At 46.7% G+C, this 27,569-nt stretch overlaps 1 protein-coding gene across 1 annotated transcript in view; it reads left to right on the top strand.

The window, feature by feature from the left end:
• LOC123765904 (dynein intermediate chain 2, ciliary) overlaps window positions 1-27,569 on the top strand; it is a 77,887-nt gene that overhangs the window by 26,325 nt on the left and 23,993 nt on the right. Inside the window, exons 5-9 of the mRNA XM_069337201.1 lie at window positions 4,644-4,785; window positions 8,850-9,011; window positions 11,266-11,387; window positions 17,335-17,463; window positions 19,663-19,843. Of these exons, the coding sequence (XP_069193302.1) occupies window positions 4,644-4,785; window positions 8,850-9,011; window positions 11,266-11,387; window positions 17,335-17,463; window positions 19,663-19,843 (736 nt within the window). The remainder of the gene's footprint in view (window positions 1-4,643; window positions 4,786-8,849; window positions 9,012-11,265; window positions 11,388-17,334; window positions 17,464-19,662; window positions 19,844-27,569) is intronic.

Genomic DNA, 27,569 nt, shown 5'->3' with positions numbered 1-27,569 from the left:
GTTCATTACTCAGCATCCTGTTGAAGTCTCCACCTGTGTTTCCAACATCATACATACCCGCCAAACTCACACCTATATATAGAGTTAGATATGGAGTCATCGCTTTGTAACTATAAACACCTGTGACAAGAAGCAATCACTTGCTGAGGTAACTAACAACACCTATGACTGGTAACAATCACTCGCTGAGGTAACTAACAATACCTATGACTGGTAACAATCACTCGCTGAGGTAACTAACAATACCTATGACTGGTAACAATAACTCGCTGAGGTAACTAACAACACCTACGACATAGAGCAATCACTGAGAACATCAAAAGTGATTGATCAACGTCTTAACTCCTACAATTCACCTACACCCTCATGTGTGTAGGAGGGTACACCAACACTCTCATGTGTGTAGGAGGGTACACCAACACCCTCATGTGTGTAGGAGGGTACACCAACACCCTCATGTGTGTAGGAGGGTACACCAACACCCTAATGTGTGTAGGAGGGTACACCAACACTCTCATGTGTGTAGGAGGGTACACCTACACCCTCATGTGTGTAGGAGGGTACACCAACACCCTCATGTGTGTAGGAGGGTACACCAACACCCTAATGTGTGTAGGAGGGTACACCAACACCCTCATGTGTGTAGGAGGGTACACCTACACCCTCATGTGTGTAGGAGGGTACACCAACACCCTAATGTGTGTAGGAGGGTACACCAACACCCTCATGTGTGTAGGAGGGTACACCAACACCCTAATGTGTGTAGGAGGGTACACCAACACCCTCATGTGTGTAGGAGGGTACACCAACACCCTAATGTGTGTAGGAGGGTACACCAACACCCTCATGTGTGTAGGAGGGTACACCAACACCCTAATGTGTGTAGGAGGGTACACCAACACCCTCATGTGTGTAGGAGGGTACACCAACACCCTCATGTGTGTAGGAGGGTACACCAACACCCTCATGTGTGTAGGAGGGTACACCAACACCCTCATGTGTGTAGGAGGGTACACCAACACCCTCATGTGTGTAGGAGGGTACACCAACACCCTCATGTGTGTAGGAGGGTACACCTACACCCTCATGTGTGTAGGAGGGTACACCAACACCCTCATGTGTGTAGGAGGGTACACCTACACCCTCATGTGTGTAGGAGGGTACACCAACACCCTAATGTGTGTAGGAGGGTACACCAACACCCTCATGTGTGTAGGAGGGTACACCAACACCCTCATGTGTGTAGGAGGGTACACCAACACCCTCATGTGTGTAGGAGGGTACACCTACACCCTCATGTGTGTAGGAGGGTACACCAACACCCTCATGTGTGTAGGAGGGTACACCAACACCCTCATGTGTGTAGGAGGGTACACCAACACCCTCATGTGTGTAGGAGGGTACACCAACACCCTCATGTGTGTAGGAGGGTACACCAACACCCTCATGTGTGTAGGAGGGTACACCTACACCCTCATGTGTGTAGGAGGGTACACCTACACCCGGACACACAAGATTGACGACCCCAGCAACTAGAAACCTTCCTTATCTCAAGACAACACGAAACGAAAATTGAATCAGTTCAGAAAGAGGAAAGACTTAGGTAATTTGTATCTTAAGAAATAGAATAGGTGATCTATAGAGGCAATTATCGGGTACCATAAGAGACGAGAGATCACTTGACTGTCTCCAGCGTAAGTTACACATATGTAACACTGAGTATAAGTGAATATATAATAGGAACTGCCTCGCATGGGTCAAAATAGGCTTTTGCAGGTGATTTTATATATATGTACTTACACACGTATGTGCGTGCAGGTCTGCCCACCACACAGTAGCTGCCCAAAAGGTGCCCACAGGGGCGCCAATGCCCAGGTGAGTTTACCAGACCTTAGCATACTATGACATGCGCTATACGCATTATATTACGGAGAATTTTATCCATTTATCAGTATGTTACATGTGTGGGAGGTCAGAATAGAGCATACTGACCTCCAGCAATATACACAGCATACTGTGTATACAACACCATATACTGCAGTATACCAGTACATCAATGCAGTACACCAGTGCTTTGTTGTCTTGGGTATTTTGTTGTGGATATGTGGCCCACACCACCTTCCTTGTGATGGATATGTGGCCCACACCACCTTCCTTGTGATGGATATGTGGCCCACACCACCTTCCTTGTTGTGGATATGTGGCCCACACCACCTTCCTTGTGATGGATATGTGGCCCACACCACCTTCCTTGTGATGGATATGTGGCCCACACCACCTTCCTTGTGATGGATATGTGGCCCACACCACCTTCCTTGTGATGGATATGTGGCCCACACCACCTTCCTTGTGATGGATATGTGGCCCACACCACCTTCCTTGTGATGGATATGTGGCCCACACCACCTTCCTTGTGATGGATATGTGGCCCACACCACCTTCCTTGTGATGGATATGTGGCCCACACCACCTTCCTTGTGATGGAAATGTGGCCCACACCACCTTCCTTGTGATGGATATGTGGCCCACACCACCTTCCTTGTGATGGATATGTGGCCCACACCACCTTCCTTGTGATGGATATGTGGCCCACACCACCTTCCTTGTGATGGATATGTGGCCCACACCACCTTCCTTGTGATGGATATGTGGCCCACACCACCTTCCTTGTTGTGGATATGTGGCCCACACCACCTTTCCTGTAATGGATATGTGGCCCACACCACCTTCCTTGTTGTGGATATGTGGCCCACACCACCTTTCTTGTAATGGATATGTGGCCCACACCACCTTCCTTGCTACAGATATGTGGCCCACCTTCCTTGCTACAGATATGTGGCCCACCTTCCTTGCTACAGATATGTGGCCCACCTTCCTTGCTACAGATATGTGACCCACCTTCCTTGCTATAGATATGTGGCCCACCTTCCTTGCTACAGATATGTGGCCCACCTTCCTTGCTACAGATATGTGGTCCCACCTTCCTTGCTACAGATATGTGACCCACCTTCCTTGCTATAGATATGTGGCCCACCTTCCTTGCTACAGATATGTGGCCCACCTTCCTTGCTACAGATATGTGGCCCACCATCTTGATGCTTCTATATGATGCTTGATGAAATATGGACCAATAGGCTTTCTACAATCACTTCTATTCAATACCCATTGTTTCGTGTTCTGTCTTGTGTTGATGAAATTAATACCCTATTAATGCCACCTCTTGTTCTCTCTTGTGTTGAAATTAATACCCTATTAATGCCACCTCACCCCATCCACCTCACTCAAATGTAGATATAAACAAAATCGGAGATGCGTAAGTTCTATTCAGTTGTGTATTTGTAAACTAAAGTCTTTGAAAATGTAATAAGTTTTACGAAACGCGCTCGTGTCGCGTCAGACTAAAAATAAAAATGAATTTTGGAGAATTGATTTTTGATTTACCTCCAACAGTGAAAAGAAATGTACGAAAGATTGAGAAAATTCGTGTTAGAATTATTAATCTTACTTTTTCGGTCATATTTAATAATATATGTCTTTCCTGTAGACATATATTATTAAATATGACCGAAAAAGTAAGATTAATAATTCTAACACGAATTTTCTCAATCTTTCGTACATTTCTTTTCACTGTTGGTGGTAATTCAAAGATCAATTCTCCAAAATTCATTTTTATTTCTAGTCTGACGCGACACTTGAGCGCGTTTCGTAAAACTTATTACATTTTCAAAGACTTTAGTTTACAAACACACAACTGAAACTGAATAGAGCTTACACATATTCGAGGTATATATCTACATTTGGGTGAGGGGGATGAGGTGAAAAACGAACTTTCAACAATGGGTATTCAATGGGTATTAAATTCCAACACAAGACAGAACACGAAAAAATGGGTATTGAATGGGTATTAAATTCAAACACAAGACAGAACACGGAACAATGGGTATTGAATGGAAGTAATTGTAGAAAGCCTATTGGTCCATATTTCTTGATGCTTCTATATTGGAGCGGAGTCTTGAAGTGGGTAGAATATAGTTGTGCATTAATTGGCTGTTGATTGCTGGTGTTGACTTCTTGATGTGTAGTGCCTCGCAAACGTCAAGCCGTCTGCTATCGCTGTATCTATCGATGATTTCTGTGTTGTTTACTAGGATTTCTCTTGTGATGGTTTGTTTGTGGGAAGAGATTATATGTTCCTTAATGGAGCCCTGTTGCTTATGCATCGTTAAACGCCTAGAAAGAGATGTTGTTGTCTTGCCTATATACTGGGTTTTTTGAGGCTTAATGTCCCCAAGAGGGCATTTGAAGGCATAGACGACGTTGGTCTCTTTTAAAGCGTTCTGCTTTGTGTCTGGAGAGTTTCTCATGAGTAGGCTGGCCGTTTTTCTGGTATTATAGTAAATCGTCAGTTGTATCTTCTGATTTTTGTCTGTAGGGATAACGTTTCTATTAACAATATCTTTAAGGACCCTTTCCTCCGTTTTATGTGCTGTGGCCCATAAAACCCATAAAACGGGTTGTGACACCTCTCAGACACTACTTAGATCTGAATACAGCCATCCACACTGATAGGTCCACAAATTCCCCTCTCCACCCGCCTTTCCAAAACCAACTTGTAATTAATCACGAACCGTTTGTCCGAGGAGAACCTAGACCCGATCGTGGTGGTCCGTCCGGCAAGGCAGGAGGAGTTCGGGAAGGTGTCGCTGGACCTGCCGGGGCTGCGCCTGGCCGCCGTCCTCGTAGAGCGGATGCTCAACCAGAACATCTACGACGACATCTCTCAAGGTAACGGTGCTCTCCTCTCCCGGTCTCTATGGCGCCTGTGTTGAGAGGTGGGTATGATCCAGGCTTACAGTACTGGGAGGTGTGTATGATCCAGGCTACAGTACTGGGAGGTGTGTATGATCCAGGCTTACAGTACTGGGAGGTGTGTATGATCCAGGCTACAGTACTGGGAGGGGTGTATGCTCCAGACTTACAGTACTGGAGGTGTGTATGATCCAGGCTACAGTACTGGGAGGGGTGTATGCTCCAGACTTACAGTACTGGGAGGTGTGTATGATCCAGGCTACAGTACTGGGAGGGGTGTATGATCCAGGCTACAGTACTGGGAGGTGTGTATGATCCAGGCTACAGTACTGGGAGGTGTGTATGATCCAGGCTACAGTTCTGGGAGGTGTGTATGATCCAGGCTACAGTACTGGGAGGTGTGTATGATCCAGACTTACAGTACTGGGAGGTGTGTATGATCCAGGCTTACAGTACTGGGAGGTGTGTATGATCCAGGCTACAGTACTGGGAGGTGTGTATGATCCAGGCTACAGTACTGGGAGGTGTGTATGATCCAGGCTACAGTACTGGGAGGGGTGTATGATCCAGACTTACAGTACTGGGAGGTGTGTATGATCCAGGCTACAGTACTGGGAGGTGTGTATCATCCAGGCTACAGTACTGGGAGGTGTGTATGATCCAGGCTACAGTACTGGGAGGTGTGTATGATCCAGGCTACAGTACTGGGAGGTGTGTATGCTCCAGGCTTACAGTACTGGGAGGGGTGTATGCTCCAGGCTTACAGTACTGGGAGGGGTGTATGCTCCAGGCTTACAGTACTGGGAGGGGTGTATGATCCAGACTTACAGTACTGGGAGGTGTGTATGATCCAGGCTTACAGTACTGGGAGGTGTGTATGATCCAGGCTTACAGTACTGGGAGGTGTGTATGATCCAGGCTTACAGTACTGGGAGGTGTGTATGATCCAGACTTACAGTACTGGGAGGTGTGTATGATCCAGACTTACAGTACTGGGAGGGGTGTATGATCCAGGCTTACAGTACTGGGAGGGGTGTATGATCCAGGCTTACAGTACTGGGAGGGGTGTATGATCCAGGCTACAGTACTTGGAGGGGTGTATGATCCAGACTTACAGTACTGGGAGGGGTGTATGATCCAGGCTTACAGTACTGGGAGGGGTGTATGATCCAGGCTACAGTACTGGGAGGGGTGTATGATCCAGGCTTACAGTACTGGGAGGGGTGTATGTTCCAGGCTTACAGTACTGGGAGGGGTGTATGATCCAGGCTTACAGTACTGGGAGGTGTGTATGATCCAGGCTACAGTACTGGGAGGGGTGTATGATCCAGGCTTACAGTACTGGGAGGGGTGTATGATCCAGACTTACAGTACTGGGAGGGGTGTATGATCCAGGCTTACAGTACTGGGAGGGGTGTATGATCCAGGCTTACAGTACTGGGAGTGGTGTATGATCCAGGCTTACAGTACTGGGAGGGGTGTATGATCCAGGCTTACAGTACTGGGAGGGGTGTATGATCCAGACTTACAGTACTGGGAGGGGTGTATGATCCAGGCTTACAGTACTGGGAGGGGTGTATAATCCAGGCTACAGTACTGGGAGGGGTGTATGATCCAGGCTTACAGTACTGGGAGGGGTGTATGATCCAGGCTTACAGTACTGGGAGGTGTGTATGATCCAGGCTTACAGTACTGGGAGGTGTGTATGATCCAGGCTTACAGTACTGGGAGGTGTGTATGATCCAGGCTTACAGTACTGGGAGGTGTGTATGATCCAGACTTGCAGTACTGGGAGGTGTGTATGATCCAGGCTTACAGTACTGGAGGTGTGTATGATCCAGACTTACAGTACTGGGAGGGGTGTATGATCCAGGCTTACAGTACTGGGAGGTTTGTATGATCCAGACTTACAGTACTGGGAGGTGTGTATGATCCAGGCTACAGTACTGGGAGGGGTGTATGATCCAGGCTACAGTACTGGGAGGGGTGTATGATCCAGGCTACAGTACTGGGAGGGGTGTATGATCCAGGACTTACAGTACTGGGAGGTGTGTATGATCCAGGCTACAGTACTGGGAGGGGTGTATGATCCAGGCTACAGTACTGGGAGGGGTGTATGATCCAGGCTACAGTACTGGGAGGGGTGTATGATCCAGGCTACAGTACTGGGAGGTGTGTATGATCCAGGCTACAGTACTGGGAGGTGGTGTATGATCCAGGCTACAGTACTGGGAGGGGTGTATGATCCAGGCTACAGTACTGGGAGGTGTGTATGATCCAGGCTTACAGTACTGGGAGGTGTGTATGATCCAGACTTACAGTACTGGGAGGTGTGTATGATCCAGACTTACAGTACTGGGAGGGGTGTATGCTCCAGGCTTACAGTACTGGGAGGGGTGTATGATCCAGGCTTACAGTACTGCGAGGTGTGTATGATCCAGGCTTACAGTACTGGGAGGGGTGTATGATCCAGGCTTACAGTACTGGGGAGGTGTGTATGATCCAGGCTTACAGTACTGGGAGGTGTGTATGATCCAGGCTACAGTACTGGGAGGTGTGTATGATCCAGGCTACAGTACTGGGAGGTGTGTATGATCCAGGCTACAGTACTGGGAGGTGTGTATGATCCAGGCTACAGTACTGGGAGGTGTGTATGATCCAGACTTACAGTACTGGGAGGTGTGTATGATCCAGGCTTACAGTACTGGGAGGTGTGTATGATCCAGGCTTACAGTACTGGGAGGTGTGTATGATCCAGGCTACAATACTGGGAGGTGTGTATGATCCAGGCTACAGTACTGGGAGGTGTGTATGATCCAGGCTACAGTACTGGGAGGTGTGTATGATCCAGGCTACAGTACTGGGAGGTGAAGGGTAAGGAAGGTGGTGAATGGTGGGGAAGGTGGTGGAGGGTAGGGAAGGTGGTGGAGGGTAGGGAAGGTAGTGAAGGGTAGGGAAGGTGGTGGAGGGTAGGGAAGGTGGTGAAGGGTAGGGAAGGTGGTGATGGGTAGGGAAGGTGGTGGAGGGTAGGGAAAGGTGGTGATGGGTAGGGAAGGTGGTGATGGGTAGGGAAGGTGGTGGAGGGTAGGGAAGGTGGTGGAGGGTAGGGAAGGTGGTGGTGGGTAGGGAAGGTGGTGAAGGGTAGGGAAGGTGGTGGAGGGTAGGGAAGGTAGTGAAGGGTAGGGAAGGTGGTGGAGGGTAGGGAAGGTGGTGAAGGGTAGGGAAGGTGGTGATGGGTAGGGAAGGTGGTGGAGGGTAGGGAAGGTGGTGGAGGGTAGGGAAGGTGGTGGAGGGTAGGGAAGGTGGTGGTGGGTAGGGAAGGTGGTGGAGGGTAGGGAAAGGTGGTGATGGGTAGGGAAGGTGGTGATGGGTAGGGAAGGTGGTGGAGGGTAGGGAAGGTGGTGGAGGGTAGGGAAGGTGGTGGTGGGTAGGGAAGGTGGTGAAGGGTAGGGAAGGTGGTGGAGGGTAGGGAAGGTGGTGGAGGGTAGGGAAGGTGGTGGTGGGTAGGGAAGGTGGTGGAGGGTAGGGAAAGGTGGTGGTGGGTAGGGAAGGTGGTGAAGGGTAGGGAAGGTGGTGATGGGTAGGGAAGGTGGTGGAGGGTAGGGAAGGTGGTGGAGGGTAGGGAAGGTGGTGGAGGGTAGGGAAGGTGGTGGTGGGTAGGGAAGGTGGTGAAGGGTAGGGAAGGTGGTGAAGGGTAGGGAAGGTGGTGATGGGTAGGGATGGTGGTGATGGGTAGGGAAGGTGGTGGAGGGTAGGGAAGGTGGTGGAGGGTAGGGAAGGTGGTGGAGGGTAGGGAAGGTGGTGGAGGGTAGGGAAGGTGGTGGAGGGTAGGGAAGGTGGTGGAGGGTAGGGAAGGTGGTGGTGGGTAGGGAAGGTGGTGGAGGGTAGGGAAAGGTGGTGATGGGTAGGGAAGGTGGTGGAGGGTAGGGAAGGTGGTGATGGGTAGGGAAGGTGGTGGAGGGTAGGGAAGGTGGTGATGGGTAGGGAAGGTGATGAAGCACAGTAAAAATAGTACTGGGAGCTATGTAACTGTGTTGCAGATTTCCGGTACTGGGAGGACGGGGGCGACGAGTTCCGTCCGCTGGAAGGGTCGTTGCTGCCACTCTGGAAGTTCCACCACGACAAGTCCAGGACGTTCATGGTGGCAGACATTTGCTGGAGTCCCGTCTACCCGGACCTCTTTGGCGCCGCCTACACCGCCGGTCAGTCCACCTGGGGGGCGCTCTACTCACCTAGCTGTACTCACCTAGTTGTGCTTGCGGCAGTTGAGCTCTGTCTCTTTAGTCATGTCTCTCAACTGTCAATCAACTGATGTACAGATTCCTGAGCCTACTGGGTTCAATCCTATCTACATTTGAAACTGTGTATGGAGTCAGCCTCCACCACATCACTGCCTAATGCATTCCATTTACTAACTACTCTGACACTGAGAATTTCTTTCAAATTTCTTTGTGGCTCATTTGGGTACTCAGTTTCCACCTGTGTCTCCTTGTTCGTGTACCACCTGTGTTAAACAATTCATCTTTATCTACCCTTGTCAATACCGCTGAGAATTTTGTAGCTAGTGATCATGTCTTCCCTAGCTCTCCTGTCTTCCAGCGACGTGAGGTGCATTTCATGCAGCCTTTCCTCCTAACTCATGCCTCTTAGTTCTGGGACTAGTCTATTGGCATAACTGAACTTTTTCCAGTTTCCTCTTATTCCTGACAAGGTACGGGCTCCATGCTGGGGCCGCATACTCCAGGATTGGCGTTTCATATGTGTTATACAAAGTTCTGAAGGACTATTTACAAAGTTTCATGAAGGAAGTTCTTGTGTTAGCTAGCCTTACATACGCCGCTGATGTTATTCTTTTGATGTGGGCTTCAGGAGACAGGTTTGGCGAGATATCAACTCGTAGATCTTTCTCTCTGTCAGTTTCATGAAGGACTTCATCTCCCTTTCGGTATTCTGTGTTTGTCCTCCTTTTTCCTCCGCCTAGTTTCATTACCGTACATTTACTTGGGTAATCTGGCTTTGCGCCCTGGTGAGACCACTCCAGACCAGGCTGACACCAGAGTGCAACTCCATAGTCTCCTGAGACTGATGGATGCCTACTACTTGGGTAGAACTTTAGTAACCATTTGTTGGACTATTCATTTAGTGTGTCTATATCATCTTGTAGCCTCATGCTATCTTCCTCTGTCTTAATCCTCCTCATAATTTTTGCATCATCAGCAAACAATGAGAGGAACGAATCTATTCCCTCCGGGAGATATATTAGAAACAATATAGGTCCAAGGACATAGGTCCAAGGACTTATCCCTGAGGGACTCCACTGGTGATGCCTTGCCACTCCAAGACCTCACTCCTCACAGTGACTCGTTGTCTCATGTTGCTTAGGTACTCCCTTATCCAATGGAGTACCTTCCCTTTCACTCCTGCCTGCATCTCCAGCTTATGCACAAGTCTCTTGTGTGGTAATCTTGTTTTTGGCTTTCTGTCAATCCAAAAACATGCAGTCTGCCCACCCCTCTCTTTCTTGCCTGGTTGTAGAATTCAATTAACCCTGTGAGGCAGGACTTGCCATCCCTGAATCCATGCTGATGCTGTGTTACAAAAGTTCTTTCGCGCCAGATGTTCCTCTAGTTTTTTTTTTTAAACTACTCCCCTCCACTCGCGGATGGGGGGAGGGAAGAGTAGTCTGGTCGGGGCCCAATGTAGCGGGGGCTACAGAGCCGGTCTTCCATCACAGTCCGACTCAGGGGCCTGGGTAAGAGAGGTCGTGTCGTTATCCATAAAGCAATTATTTTAAACAGTCTGGGGCCTGGAACCAAGAGATACCACCTACCAGGGCAGCCAGAGAGGCCGAGCGCGGGCCAGTGCAGGAAGGGTGTGTCGTCTCCTGCGGTGCTATTCCTTCTTAACAGGGAAGTCCTACTGCATCGTACATTCTCCCACACTGATGTATAGACCTTAGTTACTACCCCCTATGGCCCCCAGCCTGGACACTCAGGGCGGCCCTTCACAGGCGACCCTTCCAGCGGGCGGTCCAATGGCTCACAACATGGTGCCCTTTTGCATGTACAACACCCAAAGAGGGGCAGAAGAGGGGGCGAAGGCAACCTCTACTGGCCTCAGGGAGGTGTACGTGAGCCCCTCACCACAAGAAAGCGACACCACGGAGGGGCCCCGGCCTGCAAGAAGCGAGGCCTCTGCTGTACCTGCACGACCCAATCAATGAATTTAAAGAAAAATAAAGTAATTTTTTAAGACCGATACTCTAATTTTAACCAACAATAATCTGATTTTTATGATCAATACTCAATTTATTTTAGAATATTAACCTGATTTTTAAGGCCGACGCTGTAATTTTTAGAACAATAATCTACTTTTAAAGAAAATGATTTTAAGGGTATACTAACATGGGAGTGAACTTGTGAAGGTGTGTGTTGATGATGGTGTCGGGGCCTGCAGGAGACATTGGTGGACCGGAGGGCGCTGGGATGCTGTGCCTCTTCACTCTCAAGAACCCCGCCTCGCCTGAGAGAGTCTTCCACACTCCCTGTGGCGTTCTCTCCCTACACTTCCACCCTAAGGTAACTCTTGCCCACTTCCTGTGGCGTTCTCTCCCTACACTTCCACCCTAAGGTAACTCTTGCCCACCCCCCTGTGACGTTTGCTCCCTCCACTTCCACCCTAAAGTAACTCTTGCCCACTCCCTGTGGCGTTCTCTTCCTACACTTCCACCCTAAGGTAACTCTTCCCCACCCCCCCCCCCTGTGACGTTTGCTCCCTCCACTTCCACCCTAAGGTAACTCTTGCCCACTTCCTGTGGCGTTCTCTCCCTACACTTCCACCCTAAGGTAACTCTTGCCCACCCCCCTGTGACGTTTGCTCCCTCCACTTCGACCCTAAAGTAACTCTTGCCCACTCCCTGTGGCGTTCTCTTCCTACACTTCCACCCTAAGGTAACTCTTCCCCACCCCCCCCCTGTGACGTTTGCTCCCTCCACTTCCACCCTAAGGTAACTCTTGCCCACTTCCTGTGGCGTTCTCTCCCTACACTTCCACCCTAAGGTAACTCTTGCCCACCCCCCTGTGACGTTTGCTCCCTCCACTTCCACCCTAAAGTAACTCTTGCCCACTCCCTGTGGCGTTCTCTTCCTACACTTCCACCCTAAGGTAACTCTTCCCCACCCCCCCCCTGTGACGTTTGCTCCCTCCACTTCCACCCTAAGGTAACTCTTGCCCACTTCCTGTGATGTTCTCTCCCTCCACTTCCACCCTAAGGTAACTCTTGCCCACTTCCTGTGATGTTCTCTCCATCCACTTCCACCCTAAGGTAACTCTTGCCCACTTCCTGTAACATTCTCTCCCTACGTTTCCACCCTAAGGTAACTCTTGCCCACTTCCTGTAACATTCTCTCCCTCCACTTCCACCCTAAGGTAACTATTGACCACTTCCTGTAACATTCTCTCTCTCCACTTCTACCGGAAGGTAACTAGGTATAAGCCTAACATGTACTGTATTTATAACCTGGCTTCCTGTCCCCGACGCAATGAATAATTTGTATTATTATTATAAAACACTGGTGGTGTTATTGTGTGGAAAGCCACTAACCCGCGTAGTGTTTCCCACAGCTCCTTAATCTATCAGATACAAGTAAGATTAATTAGAAGGTATATTCTAGCAGAATTTGATTTCAACATAATAACTACAATACAAATTTATTGAAATGATTATACAGGAAATTTTGCATGTCTTAAGTACTAATAATGTGGGAGTGGGTAGTACAAGATACAGTGTGAGTTTGAAGCACAAGGTAGGAAACTATGAAGATGAAATTAGGTACTGTTTTTATTGTACTCTTGAACAGGTCATGGGTAGGACAATTTTTTAATTCATCAGAGAGTGAGTTCTATAGACTGGGCCCTTTTATTTGCATAGAGTGTTTGCACACATTTAGTTTGACTGAGGTTATCAAAGATATATTTATTTCTGGTGTGGTGCTCATTGGTTTTATTACATATATCAATGAAAAGTTTCAGATCAAGATTAGCATTTAGGAACAAGGTTTTGTACATGTAGATAGTACATGAGAATGTGAGGAGTCACTGTATGTTTGGACGTTAAGGGACTTAATCAGAGGGGCTGAGTGTTGTCTGAAGACAGTTTGTTATAGTTCTGATAGCAGATTTTTGTTGAGTGATGATGGGCTTGAGGTAATTTGCAGTGGTTGAACTCCATGCACAGATACCATATGTAAGATAGGGATAGATTAGTGCATAGTATAATGAGAGGAGAGCATAGTAGGGATCATAATATCTGATTTTAGAAAGTATACCGACCGTTTTTTTTTTAGACATTTTTGCCTTTATATTGTAAATGGGTACTGAAGTTGAGTCTCTTGTCTAAGTATAGGCCAAGGAACTTTCCATTATTTTTATTTCTGATATTAACATTGTCTATCTGAAGCTGAATTTGGTTTGGTGAGTTACTTCCAAATGAAATGTTGAAGGCCTTTCCTATGTTTAGTGTGAGTTTGATGGTTGACATCCATGAGTAGACTTTTATAATTCATTGTTGATAATATTACTGAGTGTGTGTATGTTGGGGTTTGAGTAGATGAGGGTAGTATCGTCTGCAAATAATATAGGTTTAAGAATGTTAGAAACATTTGGCAAATCATTGATGTAAAGAAATAGGAGAGGATCTAGGATGCTGCCCTGTGGCACCCTTACAGTTAGTGGGAGAGTAGGAGAGGTTATATCATTGATGGCTACATATTGGTGTCTGTCACAGAGACAGGATGGGATATAGTTCAGAGCAAGGCTTGGGATGACATAATGGCGGAGTTTAAGTAAGAGGTGGTTATGGTTAACAGTATCAAAGGCCTTTCTCAGGTCAATGAAGAGGCCAATTGGGAACTCATTTTTGTCAAGGGCTGAGTAGATTAAGTCAAGCAGACTAACACTTGGTACTCTTTTGGGAGCGGAAGCCAAAGTGTCGGGGACTTAGTATGTGGAATTTTACAAAGTAGGAGTAGAACGGTTTTTACAAAAATGTCAAATATTTTGATAGTACCGGTGGATGTGATATTATTTTGTAATTGTTTGTCAGCTGTACCACCTGCTTTATGAACTGATGATATATATATATATATATATATATATATATATATATATATATATATATATATATATATATATATATATATATATATATATGCAACCCGTTCTCGCAAATTTAATAAGTCAATATTGACTTATTAAATATGTGCATAGGTGACATACTTAACATAATAGATACCCTTAAAAAGATTCATAGAAAACACCGACCTTACCTAACCTTGTTAGTATCTTAAGATAAGCATCTTATTGCTTCGTAATTACAATTATTACTTAACCTATACCTATTATAGGTTAGGTAATAATTGTAATTACGAAGCAATAAGATGCTTATCTTAAGATACTAACAAGGTTAGGTAAGGTCGGTGTTTTCTATGAATCTTTTTAAGGGTATCTATTATGTTTAGTATATCACCTATGCACGTAGTTAATAAGTCAATATTGACTTTACGAATTTGCGAGAACGGGTTGATATGTGTGTGTGTATATCACGAAAATAAACACGTGATTAAGAATGTGACAATGTCAGACCACGAAGGAAAAATGAAACAGGAAATTTCCTGTTTCATTTTTCCTTCGTGGTCTGATATTGTCATATATATATATATATATATATATATATATATATATATATATATATATATATATATATATATATATATATATATATATATATATAACAGTAACTCTCACTGTATTTCCAATCTCTAAACTTTCCCTTTACCTGTGCCTCTCCGTCCTCTTTACCCCCCCACAAGACACCACTGGGAGGGGTGTTGAGAAGAAGGAGCCGGGTGTGGGACAGAGACGTCCTGGAGTACAACTGGGCGTCGTTCTCGACTCACAATCGAAAATTCCGGGTTCAAATCCCGGGAGGGGACTGAAATTTATGTGCATGTCTCCTATCACCTAATGCACCTGTTCACGTAGCAGTAAATAGATGCCCAGGAGAGAGTCAACTTAGCTGCATCCTGGGGTCAATAGTTTGACCCCAGGATGCGGGGGACCTCGATATAAGACTAACATGTACAGTATATATATACACTAACTGCCTGTCCCCTTCTCAAAAAGTGTCGTTCGAGCCTCGTCAGTTGAGGTGTTGTAAAGGTGGTTGTAAAGCCCATGACGGGTGGTAGTGTAGGCGGTGTAGTGAGCCACGACTCACCAAACGCGTGTCTCCACCTGCGAAACATCTACATCTTTCCTCCGTCATGGCCGGTTAGTTTAGTAAACAATGTAGCAGCTGGCGGCGCACTAACAACGAGGCCTCGTGGAAGACCTCGCAGGTTATTATGCTCGTAGGCGGCTCGTAAACACTTTACGACCCGCCTTAACAACATCACATATTAACAAACTACTCCACCATAGTTGAAGAAAGATGTACAGGTTTCGTAAGGAGACAGGTTAATGCCTTATGAACCCTGGCTCAGCTGCCGGGAATGAGCAAGAGAGAACATGAACAAGAACAGTACAACTATAGCATATATGTCGACAAGAAATATTTTTTTAAAACTATTAATTATTTCAACCAACATCTTTACTATAAGAGTGAATGTCTGTCTGTCTGTTTGTTTGTTTGCTCAATTGGTTGTCTCTGGCGGCTAGACGCTTGGAGCCAGCCTCACAAAACTTTGCATGGTGATTAGTGAAAGGTAGATGACCAACATGGACGAGCCATGGTCAATCCAGTTGGTCCTAACAAGAGGTGGTCGGGGCCTCACAACAATTAAATGGCCCATTTTTCTGGGATCGCCCCGGGCACCGCCGGGTACCCTATCTAGGATATAATAAATGTGCAAATCATATTGTAAAGATGAGACAGTGGTGTGAGGATGAGACAGTGGTGTGAGGATGAGACAGGTGTGTGAGGATGAGACAGTGGTGTGAGGATGAGACAGGTGTGTGAGGATGAAACAGTGGTGTGAGGATAAGACAGGTGTGTGAGGATGAGACAGGTGTGTGAGGATGAGACAGGTGTGTGAGGATGAGACAGGTGTGTGAGGATGAGACAGGTGTGTGAGGATGAGACAGTGGTGTGAGGATGAGACAGGTGTGTGAGGATGAGACAGTGGTGTGAGGATGAGACAGTGTTGTGAGGATGAGACAGTGGTGTGAGGATGAGACAGTGTTGTGAGGATGAGACAGTGGTGTGAGGATGAGACAGTGTTGTGAGGATGAGACAGGTGTGTGAGGATGAGACAGGTGTGTGAGGATGAGACAGGTGTGTGAGGATGAGACAGTGGAGTGAGGATGAGACAGGTGTGTGAGGATGAGACAGGTGTGTGAGGATGAGACAGTGGTGTGAGGATGAGACAGTGTTGTGAGGATGAGACAGGTGTGTGAGGATGAGACAGGTGTGTGAGGATGAGACAGGTGTGTGAGGATGAGACAGTGGTGTGAGGATGAGACAGGTGTGTGATGATGAGACAGGTGTGTGAGGATGAGACAGGTGTGAGGATGAGACAGGTGTGTGAGGATGAGACAGTGTTGTAAGGATGAGACAGGTGTGTGATGATGAGACAGGTGTGTGAGGATGAGACAGGTGTGAGGATGAGACAGGTGTGTGAGGATGAGACAGGTGTGTGAGGATGAGACAGGTGTGAGGATGAGACAGGTGTGAGGATGAGACAGGTGTGAGGATGAGACAGGTGTGAGGATGAGACAGTGGTGTGAGGATGAGACAGGTGTGAGGATGAGACAGGTGTGTGAGGATGAGACAGGTGTGTGAGGATGAGACAGGTGTGTGAGGATGAGACAGGTGTGAGGATGAGACAGTGGTGTGAGGATGAGACAGTGGTGTGAGGATGAGACAGGTGTGTGAGGATGAGACAGGTGTGTGAGGATGAGACAGGTGTGTGAGGATGAGACAGGTGTGTGAGGATGAGACAGAGGTGTGAGGATAATGACAGGTGTGTGAGGATGAGACAGGTGTGTGAGGATGAGACAGGTGTGTGAGGATGAGACAGGTGTGTGAGGATGAGACAGAGGTGTGAGGATAATGACAGGTGTGTGAGGATGAGACAGGTGTGTGAGGATGAGACAGGTGTGTGAGGATGAGACAGGTGTGTGAGGATGAGACAGGTGTGTGAGGATGAGACAGGTGTGTGAGGATAATGACAGGTGTGTGAGGATAATGACAGGCGTGTGAGGATAATGACAGGCGTGTGAGGATAATGACAGGTGTGTGAGGATAATGACAGGCATGTAAGGATAATGACAGGTGTGTGAGGATAATGACAGGCGTGTGAGGATAATGACAGGTGTGTGAGGATAATGACAGGCATGTAAGGATAATGACAGGTGTGTGAGGATAATGACAGGCGTGTGAGGATAATGACAGGTGTGTGAGGATAATGACAGGCGTGTAAGGATAATGACAGGTGTGTGAGGATAATGACAGGTGTGGTTGCCACAGCATGGCAGCATGGTGGCAGCGGGCTGGAGTGACGGCACTGTGGTGATGTATGATGTCCGCTCCCCAACCGCTCCCGTCATCATCCCGTCTACCACCATGACGGGCAAGCATCTCCTGCCTGTCACCCAGGTCAGTCTCCCTGTCCCCTGCATCATACACACACACACACCACTGTCTCCTGCATCATACACACACACACACCACTGTCTCCTGCATCATACACACACACACACCACTGTCTCCTGCATCACACACACACACCACTGTCTCCTGCATCACACACACACACCACTGTCTCCTGCATCATACACACACACACCACTGTCTCCTGCATCATACACACACACACCACTGTCTCCTGCATCACACACACACACACCACTGTCTCCTGCATCATACACACACACACCACTGTCTCCTGCATCATACACACGCACACCACTGTCTCCTGCATCACACACACACACACCACTGTCTCCTGCATCATACACACACACACCACTGTCTCCTGCATCATACACACACACACCACTGTCTCCTGCATCATACACACACACACCACTGTCTCCTGCATCATACACACACACACCACTGTCTCCTGCATCATACACACACACACCACTGTCTCCTGCATCATACACACACACACCACTGTCTCCTGCATCATACACACACACACCACTGTCTCCTGCATCATACACACACACACCACTGTCTCCTGCATCACACACACACACCACTGTCTCCTGCATCATACACACACACACACCACTGTCTCCTGCATCATACACACACACACACCACTGTCTCCTGCATCATACACACACACACACACACACAAACCACTGTCTCCTGCATCATACACACACACACCACTGTCTCCTGCATCATACACACACACACCACTGTCTCCTGCATCATACACACACACACACCACTGTCTCCTGCATCATACACACACACACACACACACAAACCACTGTCTCCTGCATCATACACACACACACCACTGTCTCCTGCATCATACACACACACACCACTGTCTCCTGCATCATACACACACACACCACTGTCTCCTGCAACCTGACCTGGTTGGTCAGGTGTCGGCCTATATATCCTCACCTCTTCTCCCTTCTCTTCCAGTCAGTCTGGTGTTGACAAAGGCTTTAACAAGCCGAAACGTTCACCTCATTTCATATTTCTCTGTGGATTTTCCGCATAAAATGATCAGTGTTTTGTGATCGTCAATTGCATATATATATATATATATATATATATATATATATATATATATATATATATATATATATATGAACCTCTTTGCCAGTTAATTTTCAGTACGTATAAAGTTCTCCAACTTCTTTCGTGTTTAATTCTGTGTTGTCCCAGACAGCCTCTACACCCCTGGTGTAGCTCCTGGGCCCCGGCAGGCAGGGCCCCGGATCAAATTTTACCTTTAGTTCTTATATTTCTGAATTTAGCTATTTATATATTTATGTATTTTTGTATATCCGTCACTAAGTGGTGAGTTGGTAGGTCCCCCAGATCCCTCGCCAGGACGAGAAATGAATATATAGATATAATAACCGTATGTGTACAATCTGTGAGAGGCATGTGACAACAATCATGTTTGATGCACATATTCCATGGACAACGATGGCTGATGTAAAGAGGGATTTCGATGTGGATTCAAAATATAACTTATTTAAAAATATTCTAGACAAAGCACAGGCACGTAGTATACCACGGGGGCCTCGTAGCCTGGTGGATAGCGCGCAGGATTCGTAATTCTGTGGCGCGGGTTCGATTCCCTCACGAGGCAGAAACATATGGGCAAAGTTTCTTTCACCCTGAATCAGCCCCTGTTACCTAGCAGTAAATAGGTACCTGGGAGTTAGTCAGCTGTCACGGGCTGCTTCCTGGGGGTGGAGGCCTGGTCGAGGACCGGGCCGCGGGGACACTAAAAAAAAAAAAAAGCCCCGAAATCATCTCAAGATAACCTCAAGATACCATACAAATTGAATAGATCGAATAATAATGACTAGAAATAGATAACAATGGATCTGAAGAACCTTATAGGTAGAAAGAGAGCTTGGTACAAAAGGATTAAGAATGGAGAAGTCGGTTTAGAACAAGAATTCGTCAAACTGGTTAGAAATGTTAAAAAGAGATAACGACGGCAAAAAGAAACTATGAAGTTCCATAGACAGTGACACTAAGAGAAGGGTAACGGCAGCTTCATTGCAACCTTGAAATATATCATAATGTTAAACATGCAGGGCTGAGATATATATCGTGAGTATAACGGTAGTGTTGGTGGTGGCGCAGGTGGTGTGGGTGGACACGGAACCTGGCGAGGACCCCAGCTTCTTCTCCGTGGCACTGGACGGCAGACTGACACAGTGGCACCTCCACGCCTCCGCCCTCCACCCCACTGACCTCCTACACTTCAACATCGTCGACCAGCTCTCCGCCAGCATCCCCGCGCCCGACAGAGACCTGCTGGACGGTATGTATTCCCGCCGTCCCCGCATGTGTGTGTGTGTGTGTGTGTGTGTGTGTGTGTGTGTGTGTGTGTGTGTGTGTGTGTGTGTGAGTGTGTGTGTGTGAGTGTGTGTGTGTGTGTGTGTGTGTGTGTGTGTGTACTCACCTAGTTGTACTCACCTAGTTGTACTCACCTAGTTGTGTCTGCAGGATCGAGCATTGACTCTTGGATCCCGCCTTTCGAGCATCGGGTTGTTTACAGCAATGACTCCTGTCCCATTTCCCTATCATACCTGGTTTTAAAATTATGAATAGTATTTGCTTCCACAACCTGTTCCTGAAGTGCATTCCATTTTCCCACTACTCTCACGCTAAAAGAAAACTTCCTAAAATCTCTGTGACTCATCTGAGTTTCAAGCTTCCATCCATGACCCCTCGTTCTGTTACTATTCCGTGTGAACATTTCGTCTATGTCCACTCTGTCAATCCCTCTGAGTATCTTATACGTTCCTATCATGTCATCCCCTCTCCCTTCTTCTTTCTAGTGTCGTAAGGCACAGTTCCCTCAGGCGCTCCTCATACCCCATCCCTCGTAGCTCTGGGACGAGTCTCGTTGCAAACCTCTGAACCTTTTCCAGTTTCATTATATGCTTCTTCAGATGGGGACTCCATGATGAGGCGGCATACTCTAAGACTGGCCTTACGTAGGCAGTGTAAAGCGCCCTAAATGCCTCCTTACTTAGGTTTCTGAATGATGTTCTAACTTTTGCCAGAGTAGAGTACGCTGCTGTCGTTATCCTATTTATATGTGTGTGTGTGTGTGTGTGTGTGTGTGTGTGTGTGTGTGTGTGTGTGTGTGTGTGTGTGTGTGTGTGTGTGTGTGTGTGTATTCACCTAGTTGTGCTTGCGGGGGATGAGCTCTGCTCTTTCGGCCCGCCTCTCAACTGTCAATCAACCGTTTCTAACTACTACTACTTTTTTCACACACACACACACACACACAAACACACACACACACACACACACACACACACACACACACACACACACACACACACACACACACACACACACACACACACACACCAGGAAGCAGCCCGTGACAGTTGACTAACTCCCAGGTACCTATTTACTGCTAGGTAACAGGGGCATAGGGTGAAAGAAACTGCACATCGTTTCTCGCCGGCGCCCGGGATCACAGAATCACGTGTCCATGTACTCACCTAATTGTGCTTGCAGGGGTTGAGCTCTGGCTCTTTGGTCCCGCCTCTCAACCATCAATCAACAGGTGTACAGGTTCCTGAGCCTATTGGGCTCTATCATATCTACACTTGAAACTGTGTATGGAGTCAGCCTCCACCACATCACTTATAATGCATTCCATTTGTCAACCACTCTGACACTAAAAAAGTTCTTTCTACTTTTCTAAAAAAGTTGTGTGTGTGTGTGTGTGTGTGTGTGTGTGTGTGTGTGTGTGTGTGTGTGTGTGTGTGTGTGTGTGTGTATGTGTGTTTACTAGTTGTGTTTTGCGGGGGTTGAGCTTTGCTTTTTCGGCCCGCCTCTCAACTGTCAATCAACTGTTTACTAACTACTTTTTTTTTTCACACCACACACACACACACACACCCCAGGAAGCAGCCCGTTACAGCTGACTAACTCCCAGGTACCTATTTACTGCTAGGTAACAGGGGCACTTAGGGTGAAAGAAACTTTGCCCATTTGTTTCTGCCTGTTTTGTGCCCATTTGTTTTTGTTTCTGTGTGTGTGTGTGTGTGTGTGTGTGTGTGTGTGTGTGTGTGTGTGTGTGTGTGTGTGTGTGTGTGTGTGTGTATTCACCTAGTTGTGTTTGCAAGGGTTGAGCTTTGCTCTTTCGGCCCGCCTCTCAACAGTCAATCAACTGTTTACTAACTACTTTTTTTTCCACACCACACACACACACACACACACCAGGAAGCAGCCCGTGACAGCTAACTAACTCCCAGGTACCTATTTACTGCTAGGTAACAGGGGCATTCAGGGTGAAAGAAACTTTGCCCATTTGTTTCTGCCTCGTGCGAGAATCGAACCGCGCCAGAGAATTACGAGTCCTGCACGATATCCACCAGGCTACGAGGCCCCCCAAATCTGCGTGTGTGTGTGTGTGTGTGTGTGTGTGTGTGTGCACCCGCGCGTGCGTGCGTATGTGTGCGTATGTGTGCGTGTGTGTGTGTGTACTCACCTATTTGTACTCACCTATTTGTGCTTGCGGGGGTTGAGCTTTGGCTCTTTGGTCCCGCCTCTCAACTGTCAATCAACTGGTGTACAGATTCCTGAGCCTACTGGGCACTGTCATATCTACATTTAAAACTGTGTATGGAGTCAGCCTCCACCACATCACTGCCTAGTGCATTCCATCCGTTAACTACTCTGACACTGAAAAAGTTCCTTCTAACGTCTCTGTGGCTCATGTGGGTACTCAGTTTCCACCTGTGTCCCCTTGCTCGCGTCCCACCAGTGTTGAATAGTTTATCCTTGTTTACCCGGTCGATTCCTCTGAGGATTTTGTAGGTTGTGATCATGTCTCCCCTTACTCTTCTGTCTTCCAGTGTCGTAAGGTGCATTTCCAGCAGCCTTTCCTCGTAACTCATGCCTCTTAGTTCTGGGACTAGTCTAGTGGCATACCTTTGGACTTTTTCCAGCTTCGTCTTGTGCTTGACAAGGTACGGGCTCCATGCTGGGGCCGCATACTCCAGGATTGGTCTTACATATGTGGTGTACAAGATTCTGAATGATTCCTTACACAGGTTCCTGAACGCTGTTCTGATGTTAGCCAGCCTCGCATATGCCGCAGACGTTATTCTTTTTATGTGGGCTTCAGGAGACAGGTTTGGTGTGATATCAACTCCTAGATCTTTTTCTCTGTTCGTTTCATTAAGTACTTCATCTCCTATTCTGTATCCTGTGTTTGGCCTACTATTTCCACCACCTAGTTTCATTACTTTGCATTTACTCGGGTTGAACTTCAACAGCCATTTGTTGGACCATTCACTCAGTCTGTCTAGTTGATACCTGGTTGATACCTGGTTGATACCTGGTTGATGGGGTTCTGGGAGTTCTTCTACTCCCCAAGCCCGGCCCGAGGCCAGGCTTGACTTGTGAGAGTTTGGTCCACCAGGCTGTTGCTTGGAGCGGCCCGCAGGCCCACATACCCACCACAGCCCGGTTGGTCCGGCACTCCTTGGAGGAATAAATCTAGTTTCCTCTTGAAAATGTCCACGGTTGTTCCGGCAATATTTCTTATGCTTGCTGGGAGGACGTTGAACAACCGCGGACCTCTGATGTTTATACAGTGTTCTTTGATTGTGCCTATGGCACCTCTGCTCTTCACTGGTTCTATTCTACATTTTCTTCCATATCGTTCACTCCAGTACGTTGTTATTTTACTGTGTAGATTTGGTACTTGGCCCTCCAGTATCTTCCAGGTGTATATTATTTGATATCTCTCTCGTCTTCTTTCTAGTAAGTACATTTGGAGGGCTTTGAGACGATCCCAATAGTTTAGGTGCTTTATTGCATCTATGCGTGCCGTATATGTTCTCTGTATTCCCTCTATTTCAGCAATCTCTCCTGCTCTGAAGGGGGAAGTGAGTACTGAGCAGTACTCAAGACGGGAGAACACAAGTGACTTGAAGAGTACAACCATTGTGATGGGATCCCTGGATTTGAAAGTTCTCGTAATCCATCCATTCATTTTTCTGGCTGACGCAATATTTGCTTGGTTATGCTTCTTAAACGTTAGGTCGTCAGACATTATTATTCCCAAATCCTTTACATGCTGTTTTCCTACTATGGGTACATTTGATTGTGTTTTGTACTCTGTATTATGTTTAAGGTCCTCATTTTTACCGTACCTGAGTACCTGGAATTTATCACTGTTAAACATCATGTTATTTTCTGATACCCAGTCGAAAACTTTATTAATATCAGCTTGAAGTTTTTCAATGTCCTCAGCCGAGGTAATTTTCATACTGATTTTTGTGTCATCTGCAAAGGATGATACGAAGCTGTGACTTGTATTTTTGTCTATATCTGATATGAGAATAAGGAAAAGCAGCGGTGCAAGGACTATACCCTGAGGTACAGAGCTTTTCACTGCACTTGGACTAGATTTTATATGGTTGACCGTTACTCGCTGAGTCCTGTTTGACAGAAAACTGAGTATCCAGCGTCCTACTTTACCGGTTGTTACAAACGATATGAGAGGGGCTTCTATGGGGTACTGGTACTATTAAGGGGTATAGGTAGTTAGAAGACAGGAGTATCAAATATGGGAGAGCTAAAAGGCCCGGCCCCCAAAATAAACTATCCACAGTAGTAATAACTTGCTACAAGACCAAATATGTTAGTCTAAGGGTTGATCACGGCGCTCCCACCTGGGAAGAAGAGATACTCTGTAATTCATGTACTTATTTATTAACCCGTTAACAACCCCCCATATACACTCACACCAATAACAATAATAATAATAACTTTACCACACTATCTTACGTTAAAAGCCTTGGTCCACGTAGGCAGGATACAAGGTTTACACTAATAACAAGCTAGGGTAAAGTACTACTGGATAAGCACTGAAGCTGGATGCAGCTTAGGGTAGTGAAACCACGTGGGACCCTAATACAAACACAACACTTAGGGGTACCCAAACACTGGCAAAATACTATCCCCAGGTCTCCCCCAATCGTTACTACCAGAGTAGGCACACTTACACCATATAATACTTAACTTAAGGGTACAGGAACTTCAGGTAAGGGAAATAAGTAAGAGGAGAAGGAAGGAGAGTAGGGATACAGCCACAGAGTAGGTCTGAACCTCACGCCACCAGCCAAGAGAAGAGCGAGCTCCTCGCGACCACCTGGCCTCCCTCATGTCGTGGTGCCGGAAGGAGCCTAATTGATCGTGCAGCTAAGCACATTAAAGATCTTCCCCTATGCAACGTATTGTTACTTTATGAATGATTAGAAAGTATTAGTAAGCAAAGTTGGTGCCTATGTTATTATTTAATAATCAACCCCCAGCTCAGTCTTTAAATGCTCTTTGAGAAACAATAATAGTCTTACGTCTGGCAGGGAAGATACAAACAATTTCCATTCGAAATGCGCCAACTGTACTACTTAGGAAGTTTAATAGCTCAATTTTGACCTCTGGTTTCCACTGGAGAACCCAGGGTCGTAACACTCCTCCCCCCTTCAGAGAAAAAAAAAAAAAATGTGACCACTAGAATAGTAGTCATATTTTTTTTTTTTGTAAGAGTATACAGAGAACAAAAAGAAAAACATGACAAACAAAAAATCAATCAAAAGCAATTTCTCTGCAAAAAAAAATACAAAGGAGTTCTCTGAAAGAAAAAAAAACATACACAACAAAAATAAAAGAACAGGGAAGTAAATAAATTGGACACGGAATATTTAATGTCACAGGAGAACCTAAAAAAAATTAACTAAAGCATGACGGTTGGTAAATGGCTTTCTGTGGCTCAGATGAATGTTATTCAGGCAACCGGGACAGAGCGTCGGCTATCACGTTGAGTCTGCCCGGTAGGTGGGTAATGGAAAGATTGAAGTCCTGTAGGTACAACGCCCACCTGAGGATGCGTTTATTCTTACCCTTCATCTGAGTCAGGAAGACTAGTGGGTTATGGTCCGTGTACACTTCCACTATATTACCTGTGAGGTAAACTTCGAACTTTTTACATGTTAACACTAGCGCCAACGCCTCTTTTTCTACCACTGAATAATTGCGTTGCGCCTTGTCGAATTTCACAGAGTAATAATATACTGGGTGTTCCACCTGATCATCCCCAGTTTGCAACAACACTGCACCAGCACCCGAGTCAGACGCGTCAACATGAATTTTAAACGGTCGGTCGAACCTTGGACTAGCAAGCACTGGGGCGGAAGCTAAGATCAATTTCAAATTTTTAAATGCCTCTGCACAGTCTGATGACCACTTAAATTTAACGGCTTTCCGCAACAAGTCTGTGAGAGGAGTGGCAACACTGGAAAAGTTCTGACAAAAACGTCGATAGTACGCACACATACCGATAAATCTTTGAACGTCCTTTTTAGACTTTAGTACTGGATACTCCAGAATGGCATTGATTTTATCTTGCCGAGGTAACACTTTTCCTTGGCCCACTTCATAACCGAGGTACGTCACTGTGCCTTGGCCAAAATGACACTTTTTAGCATTTAAGGTAAGATTTGCCCTTTTCAAGATGGCAAACAACTGGCGTAACCTAGCTATGTGGTCAGCCCAATTACTGTCAAACAGCACGATATCATCTAAATACGCCCGACAATTTGGCACCTTAGCGAGTAGAGAGTTCATGAGTCTCTGGAACGTGGCCGGAGCATTACGCAAGCCGAACGGTAACACTTGATACTCAAAAACACCCTCGGGTGTCACGAACGCGGTGAGCTGTTTAGCACGTTCAGTGAGTGGGATTTGATAATACCCCCTCGAGAGGTCGAATTTCGAAACGTACTTGGCATTTCCCAACTCGTCAATGCAGTCCTCGAGGAGGGGCAGCGGATAGGCATCCACAATGGTCACCTTGTTGAGCTGCCGATAGTCGGTGCATAATCGCCATGAGCCGTCTGGTTTGGGGACCAAAAGGCAGGGCGAGCACCAAGAGCCCTGGCTCGGCCGGATGAGGCCGTGCTGGAGCAAGAAGTCGACCTCCTTCCGTATGATGGCCTTCTTTTCTGGACTCATCCGATAGGGTTGAAGGCGAATGGGAGTGTAGTCCGTCAACTCGACATCATGGCAAATGGCATCAGTCTGGGTCGGGACCTCCCCGAACAGACTGGAGAATTCATCAACCAACGACTGCACCTCTTCACGTTGGGCCATCTGCAAATGGGACAGTTCCTCCACAGCATTCACAGAACTAGAATTATTGAAAATGAGATTAGTTGGGTCCCCAGAACAATCATCCCCTCTCTCACTGGAAATGGAAACATTGGTTAGTGCAATGGGCCTGGGGCCCTGGAACTTCTTCAGTCGATTTACATGTATGAGCATTACCTGGTTACGTTTGTCAGAGTGCCTCACTTTGTACGTGAGGTCCCCAGTCTTTTCTGTCACAATGTAGGGGCCTTCGTACTTGTGGGACATAGTGTTCCCTAGTCGAGGCTTTAATACCAGGACAGGGTCGCCAGGCTGAAATACCCGTAACTTAGATTTAGCATCGTTACGTTCTTTCATCTTTTCTTGGGCCTTGCCAAGATACTTTAATGCAGCCGCCTTGCAGTCCTTGAGTCTCTGGTGGTGTTGCGCAAAGAAAGCCGAACCTTCGGATAACGTTACGTTCCCTAACAGATTCTCCTGTAACATTTGCAAGGGTCCACGAACTTTATGGCCAAAGACTAACTCAAAAGGAGAACAGCCCAGTGAACTTTGTAATCCCTCTCTAGCCGCAAACAAAACATACGGTAAATTCTCATCCCAGAAGGTGTGGGAACTCTCGCACGATGTCTTCAACATCTGCTTCAGAGTTAGATGGAAACGTTCAATTACCCCCTGACTCTGTGGATGGTATGGGCTGGAAACCTTATGAGTTATTCCATGTTCCTTACAAAATTGCTCGAAAACATCAGACTTAAAATTAGTACCATTGTCAGTTTGCACGACCCGAGGCAGTCCAAAAGTGGAAAAAAATTGCAACATACGAGCAACAACAGTTTTTGCTCGGATGTTCCTTACAGCAAAAG

The sequence above is a fragment of the Procambarus clarkii genome, chromosome 37, assembly GCF_040958095.1.
Source record: "Procambarus clarkii isolate CNS0578487 chromosome 37, FALCON_Pclarkii_2.0, whole genome shotgun sequence".
NCBI classification, from domain to species: Eukaryota; Metazoa; Arthropoda; class Malacostraca; order Decapoda; family Cambaridae; genus Procambarus; species Procambarus clarkii.
The sequence above is the reverse complement of the archived record's forward strand: the minus strand, read 5'-3'. Positions and strand labels throughout refer to the sequence as shown.